Here is a 17078-nt window from a genome sequence, read left to right as displayed (position 1 = left end):
TCCACCATTAGGGTTTCCAGGGGACTTCTGTCTCTTGAGAGGAGATACACTGCCTTTGATGGACACACCAAGGCCCCAGGCTCATGACCTTCAGTTCCCATCCCTGAGATAGGAGCTTCCCTCAGGCTGTAAAGGCTGCTCTAGCTACCCACCTGCACCCATGATGAGGCCAGGAGCCGTGTCCTTGGTGTGCACCGTGCCTGAAACGTAGGGGTTATCTGCCCAGCGCAAGTGTAGGTGCAGGTGGCAGTCCGGCTGGGGAGGAAAGAAGGAAGGATGGTCAGCAGGTGAGAGCATCCTAGGAAAACCAGTTCTGCAGCCAGATCTGCCCTGTGGCCTTCGTCAGCCAACGCTGGGTAGGTGTGCCTTGGAAGAATGGACAGAGTGTGGGAAACTATGCTCACTCGGCTGCTAGGTGATGGATGCAAAGGATGGGGATGACGCCAGCAGGAGTTACCTGGGACCTAAAGAACTGAGCAGTGTAGAAGGGACCAGTTAGACATGGTCTGCTGGAGAACAGAGACTCATGGTCTGAAAGAGGGCCTCCAGGTGGCTGCAACTTCCGCAAGGAAGGGGCCTTGTGGCCCGGATTCCCCTCGGGATGAGCTTCCCTATATGGCCACTACATGGGTCGCTGGGCCAGAGAATGTGTGTGATACTTGGGGCCTGTGCAGCCCCAGCTCTCATTCATGTATTCATTTATCCATCCATTCATTCATTCCTCCATCCAGAACCATTACCGGGCACCTTGGTTTGAGGCTCAATTCCTAGGCTTCCCATAGTCCTGGCCTGGCATGCCTGCCCAGGCTCTGCAAGGGTCAGAGGTGGAAGGTCTTCTCAAGCTGCCCAGAGTGGGGCGAGGAGGCAAGCAGGACCCCCAAGGAACTTGAACATTAATCCTGGGGAGGTGCCTGGCAGGTGAGTTATCCATTTCTAGCCCTCTCACATGTGGGAGCTGGCAGATCCTCCACATAATAGTACAGCAACTCAAACCTTGGATCATGGGGTATGCAGAGGGAAGCGGCAGCCCCAGCCCCAGCTCTGTCTAGAAATATTTCTGACATACTGGAGCTTCTGAATACATAGATTTCTGTGGGCTTCCATTCAGAATCCCAGACACCATCAGATTCAAATCCATTTCCCAGCTGAAATTCATCCTGCTAGGAGAGATCTAACCAGGGATGGGGAGACGGTGCAGAGGGTAAAGCACTTGTGTGTGGATCCCTTTCATGCCCACGAAGGCCAGGCACAGCTGCGTGTGTACCTGAAGTCCTAGTATAAGGGACTAGGAGTCTGATGGCCAGCCAGTCTAACCAATTGTTGACCACGTTTAGTGGAGGAACACCCCTCCCGTCTCAAAACATAAGGCTAAAAACAGAGGAAGACATCCCAGACATCCCTTACTTAGTCCACAGTTTTGACATGTGTTTATATAAATGTGCACTCACATGCTATTACACACACACACACACACACACACACACGCACACACACACACACACTAAGAGATCTGATTAACCTTTCTGTTATTTAAGTGTATCTATTTCCCCATAGCTGGAAGGAGACATCCCCCACCAAGCCAGTCAGAGACCTGGGAGCCAACGCATGACCAAAAGTAAGAGCAGAAAGGCAGCAGAGAAGTCCCATTAGCCTGTCCCTGGCTCAAGGACAGCATCAACACATGTGCTAAGACCATGACAAAGACCCCAGCTGGTCCTGGGTGGCATGACTCCCAGGAACCTTGTCCCTGCTATCTGAACTGTGAGCCCTGAGTGGCTGAGAGGATGACACTGTCAGGCTTAGAGGCCTGGACTTGGTCACCAGTCAGTCTGTGTTGTCCCTCTCTGGATGGAGGCTACAGGCATTCAGGTGGGAACCAGGGCTTTGGACTGTCATTGATGTATCTGTGGCCCACTGGCTTCCAGAAACTTTGTTTTAGTCCCCGGTGCAATCTCTGCCTGCCTGGGCAGCTTGGCCACTTTCCTCTCCTGCCACCATCCTCCTGCTCCGGGACGCAAAATCTCACAGAGGCTGCCTCCTCACTGAGCTGAGTAATTGCAGACAAGAACCTTCTCTTAGTGGAAAGTTGCCTGGGCAGATTAATGTGGCTTAACTTTCCCAAAGATGATGCGAAACCAGCCTGTCACAGCAGCTCTGAACCCAAGAGGGTCTTTATAATTGGCAGACAATTCATTCCTCATGCGGGTGGGCAGGGGCTGTGAGCCTTCCCCATCTACAGTGGGGTCTGGAGAGGAGATCTGAGAGTGGGGTGGAACAGAACTCAGGACATAGTGCCCATGCCTGTGCAGGCAAAGCTGCTCCTTGGGGCAGCTCACACTCGGTGGCCACCTGGTGACTGTGGAAAATGCTGCCTTTAGCAGCTCCTGACACTCTATACACTTCCTCCATCACACCCCAGTCCTCAGCAACATTCAGCGATGCTCAGAAGCAGGCTTGGAAGATTCTGCTCCTACTGTTTCTTGGATCTCTGCTAGCACCATGCATGGGGTCACACTGGCACTTAGCCTGGAGCAGGCGTTGAACGACGTCAGTGGCTCCCTGGCCTGGAGCCATCTGGATAGGCCTATGGAGCTGAGAATGAGTGAGGGACTGGGGTTTGGGGCAGTTTCTCACACTGTAATTTCATGGAAAAGAATGATGTCCATGTTTCCCTCTGGGTGCATCCCTATGCCTAGCAGAACCTGGTGGCTTGCGTGTCTCGAGTGTACCCTAGCAGTGGCATCTGCGCCACTCTCTTGGAGGTGTGTGACAGGGCAGGGTACCTACCGGCTGGCAGTTGGTGGGCTTCCCATTCATGTCGGTGCTGGGTGGCCTCAGGTAATCCCAGTCACGGCCCTTGTTATAGGTTATGAGTGTTGTCACCTTGCCGTCCACTTTCTGGTTTGCCAAGAAGACTCCCTTCACACCTCTGACCTGAGGAGACACAAGAAGGACCATAAGGCCCCACACAGATCACCCAGAACCACAGTAGCCAGGCACTGTCCCCTACTGAGGATGCTGCATATGGCTTTGCTTCACCCTGGGTGCAGCCTGACACATGGAGACTGGTCCCAGGTTGGCATGGAAGAGCACTGTCTACTCCAGGTCAGGGGATCTGTACGACACTGAACTATTTGCTAAGGACCTCTGGCCACCAGATACCAGGGAGGACCCTGGTCCCCTCACCAACCAATGTATCTCATGAAAGAACCCCCCCCCCCCCTTCATCATCCCACTCTGGATCCCAGGATCCCTTCACTTGCTGAGTCTATTAAACCTGCAGGGCAGGTCCTGGGCCACAGCAAACACTCCTCAGCTTTCCTTGGGGGCCCCACAGCCCAAAAGAAAGCAATGGGAAGGTCTCTGTTTATCCTGGCATGCACTGACAGGACTCCACTTGGCTTTCATTTCCTTTTCTCAAGGGGCCTTATGCCAGCTGAGGTTGCAACATCCAAGAGTGGTCACTGCGTTGATTCATAAGAAAGTACAAGAGCTGGGCATTTCATCACATTAAACTCAGCAGTGCCCTTGCAGGAACATCCTATTCTTCAAGCCCCTTATTGGCAAAGACTTAAAGTCACATTCACTGAGCACTTCTAGGGTAGTGAGGCAGGCGCAGGCATGCTTCTTCATTTAAGCCGCACAGCCGAGGTATCTCCACCCCCTGTAAATCATGGTGCTCCTGCTCACAAAGCTCCTCAAGGAGGGACTGGTGTTCAGACAACTGTGCATTTTACTCAGAACCCTAGAGCCAAGGATTTTAATTAGGCTGAAACAGTTACCAAGGTCACAGGTGCTCTCTCCACACAGGCACTGGGAGTCTGAAAAGTCAATGTGGTCATTCTTGATGTGCATGTCTGCAGGTGGACAGTCCACCAGAGAGATGTTGTTACAGATGTAGGAACAGAGCCATGACTGGGTAGGTGGATGGATGGGTGGGTGGGATGAAACATAGATGGAAAGACGTGTGGGTGAATGGGCAGACAGATGGCTGAGTGGATCAGTGGATGAATGCATGGATGGGTGGATTGATTGATGGACAGGTGGGTAGATGGGTGGTTGGGTAAAGGGATCGATGAATGGTTGGATGGGTGGATGGACTGGTGGATGAGTGGATGGGTGGATGGGTAGACAGATGAATGGGTAGATGAACTGATGTGTAGATGGGTGGGTGGATCATGGATGAGTAGACGAGGATGAATGAGTGGGAGAGGTGAGTAAGTGGGTGGGCAGATGGGTTAAATTGTGAATGAGAGGATGTGTTAGGGGATGAGTGGATGGATGGATGGTTGGTTGGTTGGGAGCATGAGTAGATGACTGAGTGGGTGGATTGATGGGCAGATAATGGATGAATGGATGGATGTGTAAGTAGATGAGTAGATGCACGAATGAATGAGTGGATGGGTTGCTATGAGGATGAATGGATGAGTATATGGGTAGATAGTTGGGGAGGTAAGTAGATGGATGAGTGGATCAATGGATAAATGAATGGCTGGGAAGACTAGTATACAGAGGGATGGTATCTCTACTTCCTATAGGTGTTGCAGCATCACAGATTTATTGCATCAAACAAACACCCTTCTCATCTACAGCTATGGTGGTCAGAGCTCTGACTGGAGTCTCTAACCCATTGTCAGGAGTGTGCTCCTGTCTGGCGGCTGTAGGGAGAAATCTGTTCCTCACTGAGAGTCTGACGTCAGGGTTTTTCCTTCATCTTCAAAGCCAGCAATGCAGTTTCTGGCCACCATCACAGCTTTCCTTGTCTGACCCTAACTGCCTCCTTAGTCCACTTCCAAGGACACTATGACAAGGCTCTGTAGACAGTGTACAGCAATGCTGTCTCTGGAGTGGCAGCCTCAAACCCACCTGTAGCCTTGACTCCCCTTTGCCAGGTGTGCAACACACAGATATGGGCTTTGGGGATCAGGAAAGGGATGGATGGCTGGGTGAGCTTCATTCTGTTTAGTAAGTGTCCCATTTGATCTCCATGGACACACATGGGTCTGTCATGTGAACACACTCACCCATTCAGAAGTCTGAAGTTTTCCTCTTATTACATTAGTATGAGTTAAAAAATAATTTAAAAAATCCCTGTCTAAATTTTATCAGCTCAAAGGCTGCAAATCTTATTGAACAGGTATAATTATACACACTGACCTGTGAAACCAGAGAGTGAGCTATGCAGAGTGAGCTATGGGCTTCTGAACTACAATGTGAGATCAATTAGGGCGATTAGGAAGGACACGCCAGTTAAAAACGGAGACCGAGAAGGAAACACAGGAGCCCCACTGCCAGGTGACCTTGCCGTCCATCAGGGAGCGCCCCCTGGTGCCACGGGTGGGAATGATTGCTTGTTTCCAGGGCTATGCTCTCTGACTCCCTTCCCAGTTCAGGATGGGCAGCCCAGCCATTTTCTAAGTCTGTAGAGCCTGGGCCCACGTCCTTCTGCCATGCGTCCCCCTATCCCTGCAGTCAGTGTTGCTGTGTTTCTGCTGTTAGCACATTCTCAGGACTCCAGTGTCTCTCCTGCCAACGTTATCAGGATTCGCTGCACTGGACCGTCTGTTCCTCCGCGGAGGCAGACACATCTCTGGAAGTATGTGGACAGTCTCCTGTGACACACTGTCTGACCACGTGATCCACAAAGCGGGGCGATTTGGCCTGTGACACTCTGTGACACCGTGAGCCATCTTCCTAACTCTAACATAGACAGCAGCTTAGAAAAATTCTGTCAGAACTCAATAGGACCCAAAGAGGCCACACAGCCAGGGGACACGCAGATTAAACACCCCGTGACTCAACAGAGGACATCTTGGACATGCTGCTGGCTTTCTAGTGACCATGATAGTAACTATACTGGCCACGTGCAGGAGATTCACATGCCGGCTCGATGGAGGAAGGTCATTGGTTAATTAATAAAGAAACTGCCTTGGCCCATTTGATAGGCCAGCCCTTAAGTGGGTGGAGTAAACAGAACAGAATGCTGGGAGGAAGAAGAAGTGAGCTAAGACGCCATGCTTCTGCTCTGCAGGGCAGATGCGATGAAGCTCCGACCCAGGATAGATGGACGTAGGCTAGAATCTTCCTGGTAAGGGCACCTCGTGGTGCTACACACATCAATAGAAATGGACCAAGCAGTGTTTATATGAATACAGTTTGTGTGTTGTTATTTTGGGGCATAAGCTAGCCAGGCGGTCAGGAGCTGGGTGTCAGGAATGCAGCCCGCAGCTCCTACTACACCGGCTGCCAAGACAAGCCCTTCCCATCCACCATTCCCAAACCTGGAGTAGGTGGCACTGGGAACATGGAGTGTTGTTGGATGGAGCCCTGCTGTTCCCTAAGAAAAGCATCCCTGAGTCCTTGCAGTAGCCCTAAAAGAGGGCGTTGTCAGTTTCAACAAAGTGCCTCAGAGCCCAGAAACCAAGCCCAGAGAGGTTAAGTCACCTGCCCAGGACAGCTCAGCACAGCACAGCAGACACATACCAGAGCCTAAATAGGAGCCCAGGCAATACAGGGCCAGAGCTGGTCCTCTCGCTACCCCATTGGTTGAAGTTAGAGAGGATAAGTCACTTCAGAGGCAGGGGATGCTGTCTTTTAACTGCTCCATGTCCCCAGGCTCTCCCTGGCGGTCCCCAGGCATGGCTCAGCTCACTGCTTCCTCACCTAGCTGACTCCTGCTCTGCTCCATCTCAGGGCTGCACACCACCTCCTCCAGGAGGCCCACCCTGACTCCCACCTAGATTTGTGAAAAGGCATTGCACTGTGGAGCACTGATAGTGGGGGCTTAAGGACACTGCCAGGAGACATCTTCTTTGTGGGGGCAGGGGTCTGGAGGATGGGCAGCCTGTGAGGAATCTTTGCCAGTGACTTGCAGTATGAGCGTGTCATATCTATGGAGAGCGTAGATAGCACCTCCCCCACCGGACCTGTCCATGTCCCATCCATCACTGCTCAGCTTGGCCTGGGGCCACAGCCGCACCTCTGAGTGCTCCAGTGCACAGATGTGGCCAGAGACATCCTGAGCACTAGGGGAGGCCCGCAGGATAGCCCTGTCCCTCTGTGGCCCAGCTGGGAGGTAGCACTGACAAATGGGCTCTCCTTGCAAACAAACGATTACATTCATCATTTTGCTGGGAATAATGGCCCCACATTGCTGCTGACAGCAGGAGATACATGGAGGTTCGCTCCACCTGGGAGGTCCCCTCCCAACCACAGGGACAAAGCCCATTGTCTGCCTGTGGCTGTCTCCACTGGCCTGGGGCAGATGTGAGAGAAGATCTTGGTGGACAGTGTGGCCAGGCAGGTTCTGAGTTCTTTGCTCAGATCTGGTCTGTCTCGGAAGGAAGGTGGCGGTGGGGGGCGGGGGTGAGTGGTGGTCTGTTGAGCCATAGAATCCACAAGAGAAAAGAGAGAATTGTAAGTAGTCTGTCCTGGACGGGCCCATGTCAGGTGCTTAATGGACTTTTTGTGCGTTGGACCTGAGGACCAGGCCATGCTCATCAGTGGAGAGCATTGACGTGGATTCCAGAAGCTTGGATCAGGGCCTTGGCGTGAGTGAGGCCAGGACCTCTGCTAAGGTGAGGCAGGGACAGACATCTCAGGCAGGTAGGGGCGAGGTCATGTCACAGCGGGTCAGGCTGGACAATCTGGACAATGGATGTGGAGGGGTGAGGACTGGCAGGAGGGGTGGTCCAGAAGTGACAGACTCCATTTCTCAGGACATGGAGAGGAAAGAGGAGCCGTGGGGCAGGAGAAGGGGAACAGTAGAGAGACAGCCTCTCTCAGCTCCAGGAGAGCTGGCCACTTGGACCACACCTGGCGTGGAAGCCTTGCATGAGAAAAGACTGACTCCTCTTCTGCAAGATGTCACCGGCTAGGAACTTCTTCTCATTAGCAAACACTGTTCCAATGAACCTCATTAGAAAATCAGCTTCTCTCTGTCATTAAAGCCCCTATGATTCAGCCTCACTGGCACCAAAGCCTGAAACATCTGGTGCTTTGGAGGGATCCGTAACCCCTGGGCTAAGAAGAAGGCCGCGGAGGAGGGGGGGGAGAGCACGAGCAGCTGTTCCTATCCTGCTTGGTGCCTACCTCGAGGATGTCGATGATCACGTTCTCCTCGGCCTGCCTCGAGCTCCGCACATTCTCCAGCACCAGTGAGTAGCGCACTCCGCGCAGGTCTGACTGGTACAGGTTGTAGGTGTCCACCTGGTTCCACTCCTGTACGGCCACGAACACCTGCTGCTCATCCGTGCTGATGATCTGCAGGTCCTGGGGACCGAAATGCCTTTAGAGGTGGTAGCCTGGAGCGCAGGGGCCACCTCCCCGCTGCCCTGGAGACCTGCTGATTGAGGCTGGCACCCTTCTTAGTCATGCTTAGCTCTGTGGTCCTGGATAAGTGACGTCACTTCTGTGAACCTCAGTGTCACACCTCCAAGATGAGAGTGATGTCTGGACCTCTTCACACCAGGTTAGGGGGTACCTGGGGGTGCCTCCTCTTCCCCATTCCAACTGGAAACTGTCCATCTCCTCACAATGAGGAAAGGCTCCCTCGAGTACCCCACATGATCAGAATGAGTGGCCGGTATAGGGTTAGGCTCCTGGGAGCCAAGCGGCCCTTCATTTGCCCAGCATGTGTTGGTGAAACATCTGCCTTTTGGATCTGGTGCCAGCCCTGCCTCTGCTCTGAGCTTGGGAAATGGAGAACCTGCCTTAGCAATCCGAGCATGGCCCCACACAGCATTCAACAGAAAAGCTCCACTTGGCTACCCTCCTCTGCACCCAGACCTCAGCAGCATGGGACAAAAGTGCCAGAAGAATAGCAGCCCAGGCAATGGCTCCAGGCCTCAGTTTCCCCCTTGTGGGTCAGGCAGACCTCAACATCTGTTAACAACTGTCCAATTCAGAAGAAAGAGAGCCCCATCGCGTGAAAGACAAAGCTGGGCCGACCCCGGTTCCTTGTTTCCCTGTTGTCCAGGCCTGTGTGAATTGCCCAGAGAAGCTGCAACCAGGGCAGCTGCAACTGAGGAGGCTGTGCCTGGGGACCGAAACACTCCTCACAGCTGAACAGACGTCACTCCATGCCCTCCATACCTTTACTCTCCACCTCTGAAACTCCCCAGCCTCTAACACAGGACAGCCAGGCTACACGAGCAGAGACAGACACAGGGTGTGGGGTGCCCTCACATGAAGACATACCCCCATCTTCATGCCCTTCTGGGTGTGCTCACTTGGGGGAAGTGATTTTTATTTGTGTCTCTTTGATGACAGGCTCACTGGGCTCCTGAGGGCTGGCACTCAGCCCTTCCCCTCAACCACAGACTGTTCTCTATGCCATGTGTTCAGAAGGGCTTTTTCTGAGCTGAGAACGCCAGTGCACCCAGGGGGCTGAGATAGGAGAATCAGGAGTGTGAGGCTAGCTTGGACTACAAAGCATGAACTTTAAAAAATGCAGAGGTGGTGGAGTTTTTCAGAAGAGGGGTTCAGTATGTGAAGCACTTGTCATGTCCCTCACAGTTGGAGGACCTTACAGGTGCAGGATCTGAGCCCTGAGTCTACAAACATACACTTGACACACAGAAATGATGGACTAAGAGGTGTGTGAACCAGGAAGGAGTCTGCGGGGCCCGGTCCTATATGTGAGATTGGTCAGCACAGTGATGGAAGTCTGTGGGAATACGCTGGTTAACTGCCGCATGCCCACCTCCAGTCTCTGAGCTGTGGGCAGGAGGTGGGATGTGCCGCTTTTGGCTGCCGGCCATCTCTCTGCCCTCCAAGGAGGTTGTGCCCATCAGTTTGGACCGTGATGGATAAACACATGCACCAGAACTGGGTGCAGAGTGGATCCTTCCTACAAGGCTTGGCAGGGGCAACCATATGGGGAGGGGGATGAGCACAGGGAACCTGCACAGCTGCTGCAGTAATTCAGGTGACAGTCCCGATCCAAAGCCACTTACATACGCTGGTTAGACGTCCTGGACAAATGCTTCCTATAAGCTATGAAGCAGTATGGGGCCATCCACAGCGCCCCTCTAGAGAGACCTGGAATTAAGACTTCAACATGTTTATGTTCAGGCCTTCTCCCAAGCATGATTCACGCACTCTCCACGTCTGGTTTATAGCTTGCTCCGAACACCACGTGGGTGTCTCTTCCTCTGCCATGAATGTTATTTATGAACACCACTGCTAATGCCCACATGATAAGCATTTGTGGCCCAGTCGTATTTCACCGAGTCCTGTCCCTGCTCCGGAGGACTGCAGCGGGTGTTTTCAAACCCGGGTCTCTCCCTACCTCTTGGCTTGTTTCTGTCCCATAAAATTCTAAGAAGGGAGATTGCCATAGCAGAGGCAGGGACTGTCTCTAGAATGCCTGTTGAATGCTGTCAACCTGCTGCCATGACTGTCAGATCTGTTCCTTCCACAATAGGCTGCTTATGTCTCTTCCCATGAGCCCGGACTGAGAAGGGTCACACAAAAGCCTCGATGACTATGTGACAAATATTTTGCACCTTCATAAACTTCTATTTACTTTCCTCACTCTTTTCATTTTTAAAGAAGCAGCTAAAAATATCCCTTAACTCCATTGTTAATAGAAGCACAAAACCTTCACGTGTTTATCTATGTTGGCGCATGTGGCCTGGAGAGACCTGCAGAAGGGAAACACTAGCTGGTGAATATTTCTTATCACAGGGGATTAGGAGGCTTCAAGAAGACAGGTGTTCATCCCTCCTGCCCGCAAGAGGAGTCCAGTGGTGGCCAGGCTAATGTAGAAGTCCTACAAAGTCACCAAGGGCAGGGTCTCCTTCTGGGCCATCATTCTACTGTCTCCTGACCTGGTGCTTGTCTTCTGGGCCCAGGACAGGGGTTGGAGTTCCACCATCACACTGAATGCAAGGCAGCAGGAAGGGGGAAGAGGGTGAGAAGGCTGGACTTCCTAAGTCACACAAGGGAGCTTCATTAACATCTCATTGGCTGAGGAAGATGGGAAATGCAGCCTTTTCCCTGGGGCGCCGAGCAGTGGCTAAACTATGAGTTTGGATAATCTAAGACAAAGAGCGGAATGGATACTGAGAACGCCCCAAGAATTTCTCCATATCCTTATCTTGAGGCAAGGAGATGGAAAATGGAGGAAGGCCTGGGCAAGAGGACGGAAGTGATGATGTCTGTGAGCCACATCACTCATACGTTTGTGTACAGGTTCATATACAAATTAAAACTTGTAAGGTACAACTATAAACTATGTGTAAATTGTAATATATTATAAATATATGGAAAGGTTTTGAGCACATCTTAATAAGCATGATGGCAGAAATTTCTCATGGACGTTCATATGGAATCTCAGCAGAAAATTTCCATAGACTTTTTTTTTTTTTTTTACAGTTTTTATGTGTCTGTGTGTCTGTGTGAATGTGTGTTACTTATGGAGACCAGAAGAGGGAATCAAATCCTCAGAGCCAGGGTTACAGGAGGTTGTGAGATTCCGAACATAGGTGCTAGGAATAGAACTTTTGCCCTCTGCAAAAGCAGCAAGTGCTGTTAACTGCTGAGCCACTTCTCCAGCCACAGCACAGATTATGTGAAATTCACAAGGCGCTTGCATGAGCCGGCACCTTCCTCCTCTTTTTTCAGTGCTATGGCTACTCTGGCTCCCTGCCTTCGGGTTCCGGGGCTTCTGGTAAGAAATATGCAGATTATCTAAGCAGGGAATCCTGTCTAGGATGAGTCGCATCTCTCGTGCTGCCTTCCAGACTCCCTCTTTCTCTTTCTGGCTTATCTCTTGATTAGAATACACCTAGGCACATGTTTTTGTCTTAGGACTGGCCAGCCTTGGAGACAGTCACATCCATGCCTTTCATAATTCTGGGAGGTAGGGAGCCACTGTTCCTTAAATCAACCTTTCTGCCCCTGTTCTCTTGTCCTTTCAGGATTCTCGCAGAGCATGTGTTGCTCTGATGACGGTGCCAAGAAGGCCACATACTTGGTTACTTTCTCTGTCTTTTTCTCAGGTTCTCTGCTTCATCCTTTGCCCAAATCTGTTTTGGAGCCTGTTTCATGGACTTCATTGCTATTACTTTTCTTATTTCTTTATAATTACAGTTCCCAGGGTTTCTATTCAGACACCTTAACAATTCCTATCTCTTCATGGACATTTCTTTTGTGCATAGTATCCTCCTGCTGTTATCTGAGCATTGTGAGACAATTCTATCAGTTCATCCGGCAGGTCGACCAGCTGACCTTTCTCAGGCATGATTTTTAGTTCTGAGCAGATTATGTTTTTCAGTTTCTCTGTGTGCCTTGTGATTTTTGATGACTGAAACTAGAAAGTGTTTGTGTGTGCGTGTGTGTGTGTGTGTGTGTATGTGTGTGTGTGTGTGTGTGTTGGACTTTTTAAAGATCTTACTTTTCAGTTCATGCTGGCCTCAAGTTCATGGTCCCCTGCCTCAGCCTCTTGATTGTTAGGATTATAGGCATGTCCCAACATGCCCACCTAAAGCTGGGTATTTGAATGTAAGATACACTCACTGCAAATTCAACAGTCTCTTTTCTACAGAGACAGTCTGGTTTTTTCCTCTGATCTCCAAAGGCTCTGTCTACACTGAGACCCAGACCAGCATGTGTGCTACATGGTGACTTTATGCCCCTCTCCATACATTTAGATATGCTGGCCCTTGAAAGTTTACCTCCCAAAGAGAAAAAGAGGCAAAGAAAAGGGAGACAGATGGACTCTGGCCCTGCTTCAGCTGATGGTGGCTATCGACATCAGAACATCGGCCTCAGTGTCTGGAGGGAAAGGCCCATAGTGTCCACCTGGCCACACAGGCTATTGACTAGCTGCTTCAGGAGAACGCACACATTTACCAGCTGTGAGGTGAGGGCAGACAGGGATTTCACTCCTAGGTTGAAGGCTTAACCTGTCAAAACTGACCTTGCTATACCATCTGATACCTAGATGCTGGAGGCATTAGAACATAGCACAGAGACTCAGAGTAGTCATGAGCCTACATTCTGCAGCTGGGTGTTCCCAAAGCAGGAGGGAAGGAAGGAGCTCTTGGAACCTGGACTGGACCATCCTTCTCGGCGTCACTAGCTCCTCTATTATGCGTGATATGCATTTTGTTTTACTTTAAATAAATTCATTACAAATACAAGATGGTTTTTTTCAAGTGAATTTGCATTCACCTCACCCCCATGAATGCTTTTTATGTAATTTGTGGTTCTGTAGATTCTACTCGTGAGCATTTTTCCTCTGCTAGGGAGCGTCGAGGTTTTTAAAACAGACATTACAAGTCAACACCTCGATTGGAGGATGCTGGCTCTTCCTAACAGCTGCCCACCTTTCAGAGAGTTCAGGAGTGGGTAGGTCAAAAATGACAGAATGGCATCTTTTGCCGTAACCTTAGACATGGAATAGGGGAGGCAAGGTACAACATAGAACCAGACTACACTGTGCTGTGCATGATCTAACTCCATGGGGTGGGATTCTGATAGAAGTTGACTAAGATGCTAAAGGTCTGTGTGTTCAGTCCATTTCCTGAAAATATTAGCAGTGAACCCCCACGGTGTAGGGGGTGCATTTACAGGTACATGCACATGTCTGGACTAGAGACTGTGGCTGAGCAGACTACTCAGCTCAAGGCCCTGCAGCCAGTCTGTTACTGCGGCGATTATGTATCCACCTAGAAAAACCCACCAGACACACTGTCAACTCTAAGCAGGAGGCTGGGGAGCCCGTCTCCTGAGTTAGCCAGAAAGTCAATTTGGCCTGTGACAGGGGGTGGGGCAGGACAGGGCGGGTATGGGGGAAGGGATTCTCAAGTCGGTGATGCCCTTATGCTGTGCCAGCCACTCTCATTTTCTTGACATTATTCAGGCCTCTTAAAAAAGAAAAAAAATGAAGAGAGAAGAGATATCGTGTGGGGGGGAGTTGGAAGGAGATGTAAATTCACCATAAAACAACAGAATCTGACTAGGAAAATTCGTTTAGTGGGTCTGTGGGTTGCTGATGAGACACTCTTCTGTGCTGGGTGAGTAGGAGAAAGCAGGGCACAGGCCTCAGGTAGAGGGTTCAGGTGCTGGGAGGTCCCAGAGAGCCATACTCAAGGTCATAAAAACCATGACTCTGTCCATAGTCTTGTTGTTAGAGACCCCCACCCCAGGTGCTGTCTTGTCTACACAAGGACCAGGGCGCACATCCCTAGAGCTGTGCTGTGACCCCAGCAGACCTAGCAAAGCCCCTCACCACCAGGACACCTGACTTTGCTGGAACAGAACCATTAGCACTGAACTTGCTTACTCAGCCAGAAATGCAGCTCGTTTAGTGAGCTCGTTAGTTTCTATCTTTTCTATTTTTGAAAAAATGTTGAAGAAAGACCTAATAGGCTTTTCCCTTTGGTTCAGAAGAGTCTGAAGTACTTAAGTCAAATGAGAAAGATAAACAGCTTCTGGTCCTAGAGGCCGCGATCTCCCTGCCTTTCCACACTGCCCTTGACTACGCTTTCTGCCCCAGGTCCTTTGCATATGCTCTGCCTTCTCCTCTAACCACTTTTTTCTTGCTCTTCCCAAAGCTGTTTTATTCCCAAATTTCTCATTCAGATTTTATGTGCCCAGAAGACAGAGCTGCCGCATCTGAGGCTCAGTTGGCTGCAACAGTGGATGGGCAGGCAGGGGCTGAGGAAGCGTGGCCACATCCATTCTTACTTTCTGTCCCTCTTGACCTTGGGACCCCAAACCCCAGTGTATAAGGCCTCAAAGTCTTTGCATCTGACACAGGGTGGGTATGGGCCACCTCACCTTGGGTAGGGCATACTTGGGTAGCTTCATCAGGACAAAGTTGCTGCGGCGATAGGAGACATAGTATTTGGTTCTGTTTGTTGATGTTGCCTAGGGGAGAAACACAGAGTCAAGGGACAGAACCTCCAGTGGAGCCCCACTCTCAGATGGAAAGCAGGCCACTCAGCCAGTGGCCATGCCCATGGGGGTTCCTCTTCTGCAATGATGACAAAACGTCACTAGACAAGGCCTCATTTGTGAAGGAAGGGACTCCACAGTCTGGAGGTGTCCAGGCCTCTGTAGAGCTGTTATGACCTGGACACAGAGAGGTCCTGGGGACTTGGAGTAAGGGTCTCTGTGGCAGAAAGGTTTGAAACCCTTCCCCACAGCAGCAGCTACCCACTGATTTGGGGAGGACAGCCCCCTGGGACTGCTCCATGGGGTTCTCTAAGAGCACCGTCCCGTTTCCACAGAAACTGAGCTCTGAAAGCTGGTGCCACCCTCAGCAAGCCCTGAGCCTTTCTCAGAGCTCGAATCTGAAGCAGTCTGCCTGCACACCAGCTTCGCACCAGACAGCCACATGCACAGAAACCTGCACACCCTGGGACTCGGTGAGACAGAAGACCTCCAATAGGTAAGGGATGCAATGCCTGACAGAGTGTCCCAAAGAAGTTGATGGGCTCATTCCCAGAGCCTGTCTGGTAGATAAACTGAGGGCCAGAAACAGAGCCAGGCTTCACCTGTTCTCACTCCCTGGGGAGGCCACTGGGGTACTTTGGTAGAGGATTAGCATACAAGGGTATGGCCACCTCCAGTCCTGCTGGGAACTGATTGTGAAGGCAGCAGAACCTTCCATGAAACATAGTAGGAAATAACTTTATCTCCAAGTCCTTCCTTCCTACCTGCAGGTGCTCGGGACAGGGCAATGCACAGAGGATTTGAAAGGCAGAGCCTTACCTTTGCCTGGTGAGTGGATTAGGGACAGGCATAGCACATTGCACTGTCCTGAGTGCAAAATCGGGGCATGTTAGTAGCCCACACAGCCCCTTTCATGCCATTCCTTCCTCCCAGGGTGACCACACTGTGGCGAGACTCTGACAGGCTGGGGCCAGTTAGGAGCTGGGAAGGCTGGAGTCTCAGTGCCACCTGTGGGCCCAGCATGGCTGCTTATCTGTGTGGGTGCTCTGATGTCTGGGGAGGGACCATCAGCCCATGACATGGAGCATCAAGCAGAGGCTCAGAGGAGGTCTGATGGCTCATTTGGAGCCAAGCAGTGGCAACTTTGCACCTGACACCTGTATGGTCTGATAAGAATCCCTCCATAACCATCTTCCTCTGTCATCTTCCATCACCTTCACAGAGCATAGCTTTAGAATTGTGGAACCAACAGCATCCCAGCCCAGTCTCAGCCCTGTGACCTCTCCTGCTCTAGGTAAATCCAGAAAGAGATGCCATACTTAGGCACCATTGGTCCCCCACCTATTCTTTATGGGGTAACCTTGCATTTACTCTACCCAGCCTGGTGAGGCTCTGGGCGTGCCCCAAGTATAGCTTGCCAGAGAGGTCCTGAGTCCTGCTGATTCCCAAGTTTGTGCCATTCTACCAGGGCAGACCAAAGATGTGACCGTGAGACAAGAGACATGCCAGTGCCAGCTGTCCCTGTTGGAAGGTGATGGTATGTCACCAGGTCTGATGCAAGCCAAGCAGGGAGAAGTGTGGGTCCCCGGTGGACTACCTTAGTCCCAGCAAAAGAATGCCCAGAGAAGAGGTGGGTTGCGTCTAGTCCTAGGTGTGATGCTTGATAGGACTACTGTGTTTTCTGGGGTTTGGTTTCCTCTCAAGCAACAGAAACCACCACAGAGCAGAAGAGGGAACCAGTGACTACCCAAACAGACAGGTCCTAGAACCCACAGGGACAAATGCAGAACATGGACCACTTGGCAGACATGACCACTGGTGATACAGTTAGGGTCAGTAGGCCCAGGGCCTCCTGCCAGGCTGGAAGATGATGGCCCATGCTGAGGGAGGAGTGCCATGGAGACTGGGCAGGGAAGGAGTATGGGAACCTGTCCTCTGGTGACAGGACACTGGGCAGGAGTTTTCTTACAAGAAGCTCTGAGCTTGTCTCACACGGTTCCAGAGGGCAGAGCGGGAACCAGCCCAGCGGTGGGAGCCAAAGAAATGGTCTATCTCTGTAGATGAACTTGGAGATGGGGATGGCCAGTCTTGACTGTTAACTTGATGGGATTTAGGATCACCATGGAAACCAACCCCGGGGCTTGGCTGTGAAAGGTTATCGGGGCTGACTG

At 51.3% G+C, this 17078-nt stretch overlaps 1 protein-coding gene across 2 annotated transcripts in view; it reads right to left on the bottom strand.

Annotated features, from left to right (window-relative positions):
* The window catches only part of Sorcs2 (sortilin related VPS10 domain containing receptor 2), a 380264-nt gene that overhangs the window by 33212 nt on the left and 329974 nt on the right, over positions 1-17078 (bottom strand). For both annotated transcript variants that reach the window (XM_075943775.1, XM_075943774.1), the window contains exons 8-11: positions 14791-14880; positions 8092-8271; positions 2788-2934; positions 153-255 (exon numbers count right to left, since the gene is read on the bottom strand). In XM_075943775.1, coding sequence (XP_075799890.1) covers positions 153-255; positions 2788-2934; positions 8092-8271; positions 14791-14880 — 520 coding nt within the window. The remainder of the gene's footprint in view (positions 1-152; positions 256-2787; positions 2935-8091; positions 8272-14790; positions 14881-17078) is intronic.

Source organism: Microtus pennsylvanicus, chromosome 12, assembly GCF_037038515.1.
Source record: "Microtus pennsylvanicus isolate mMicPen1 chromosome 12, mMicPen1.hap1, whole genome shotgun sequence".
Lineage (NCBI taxonomy): Eukaryota > Metazoa > Chordata > Mammalia > Rodentia > Cricetidae > Microtus > Microtus pennsylvanicus.
The sequence above is the reverse complement of the archived record's forward strand: the minus strand, read 5'-3'. Positions and strand labels throughout refer to the sequence as shown.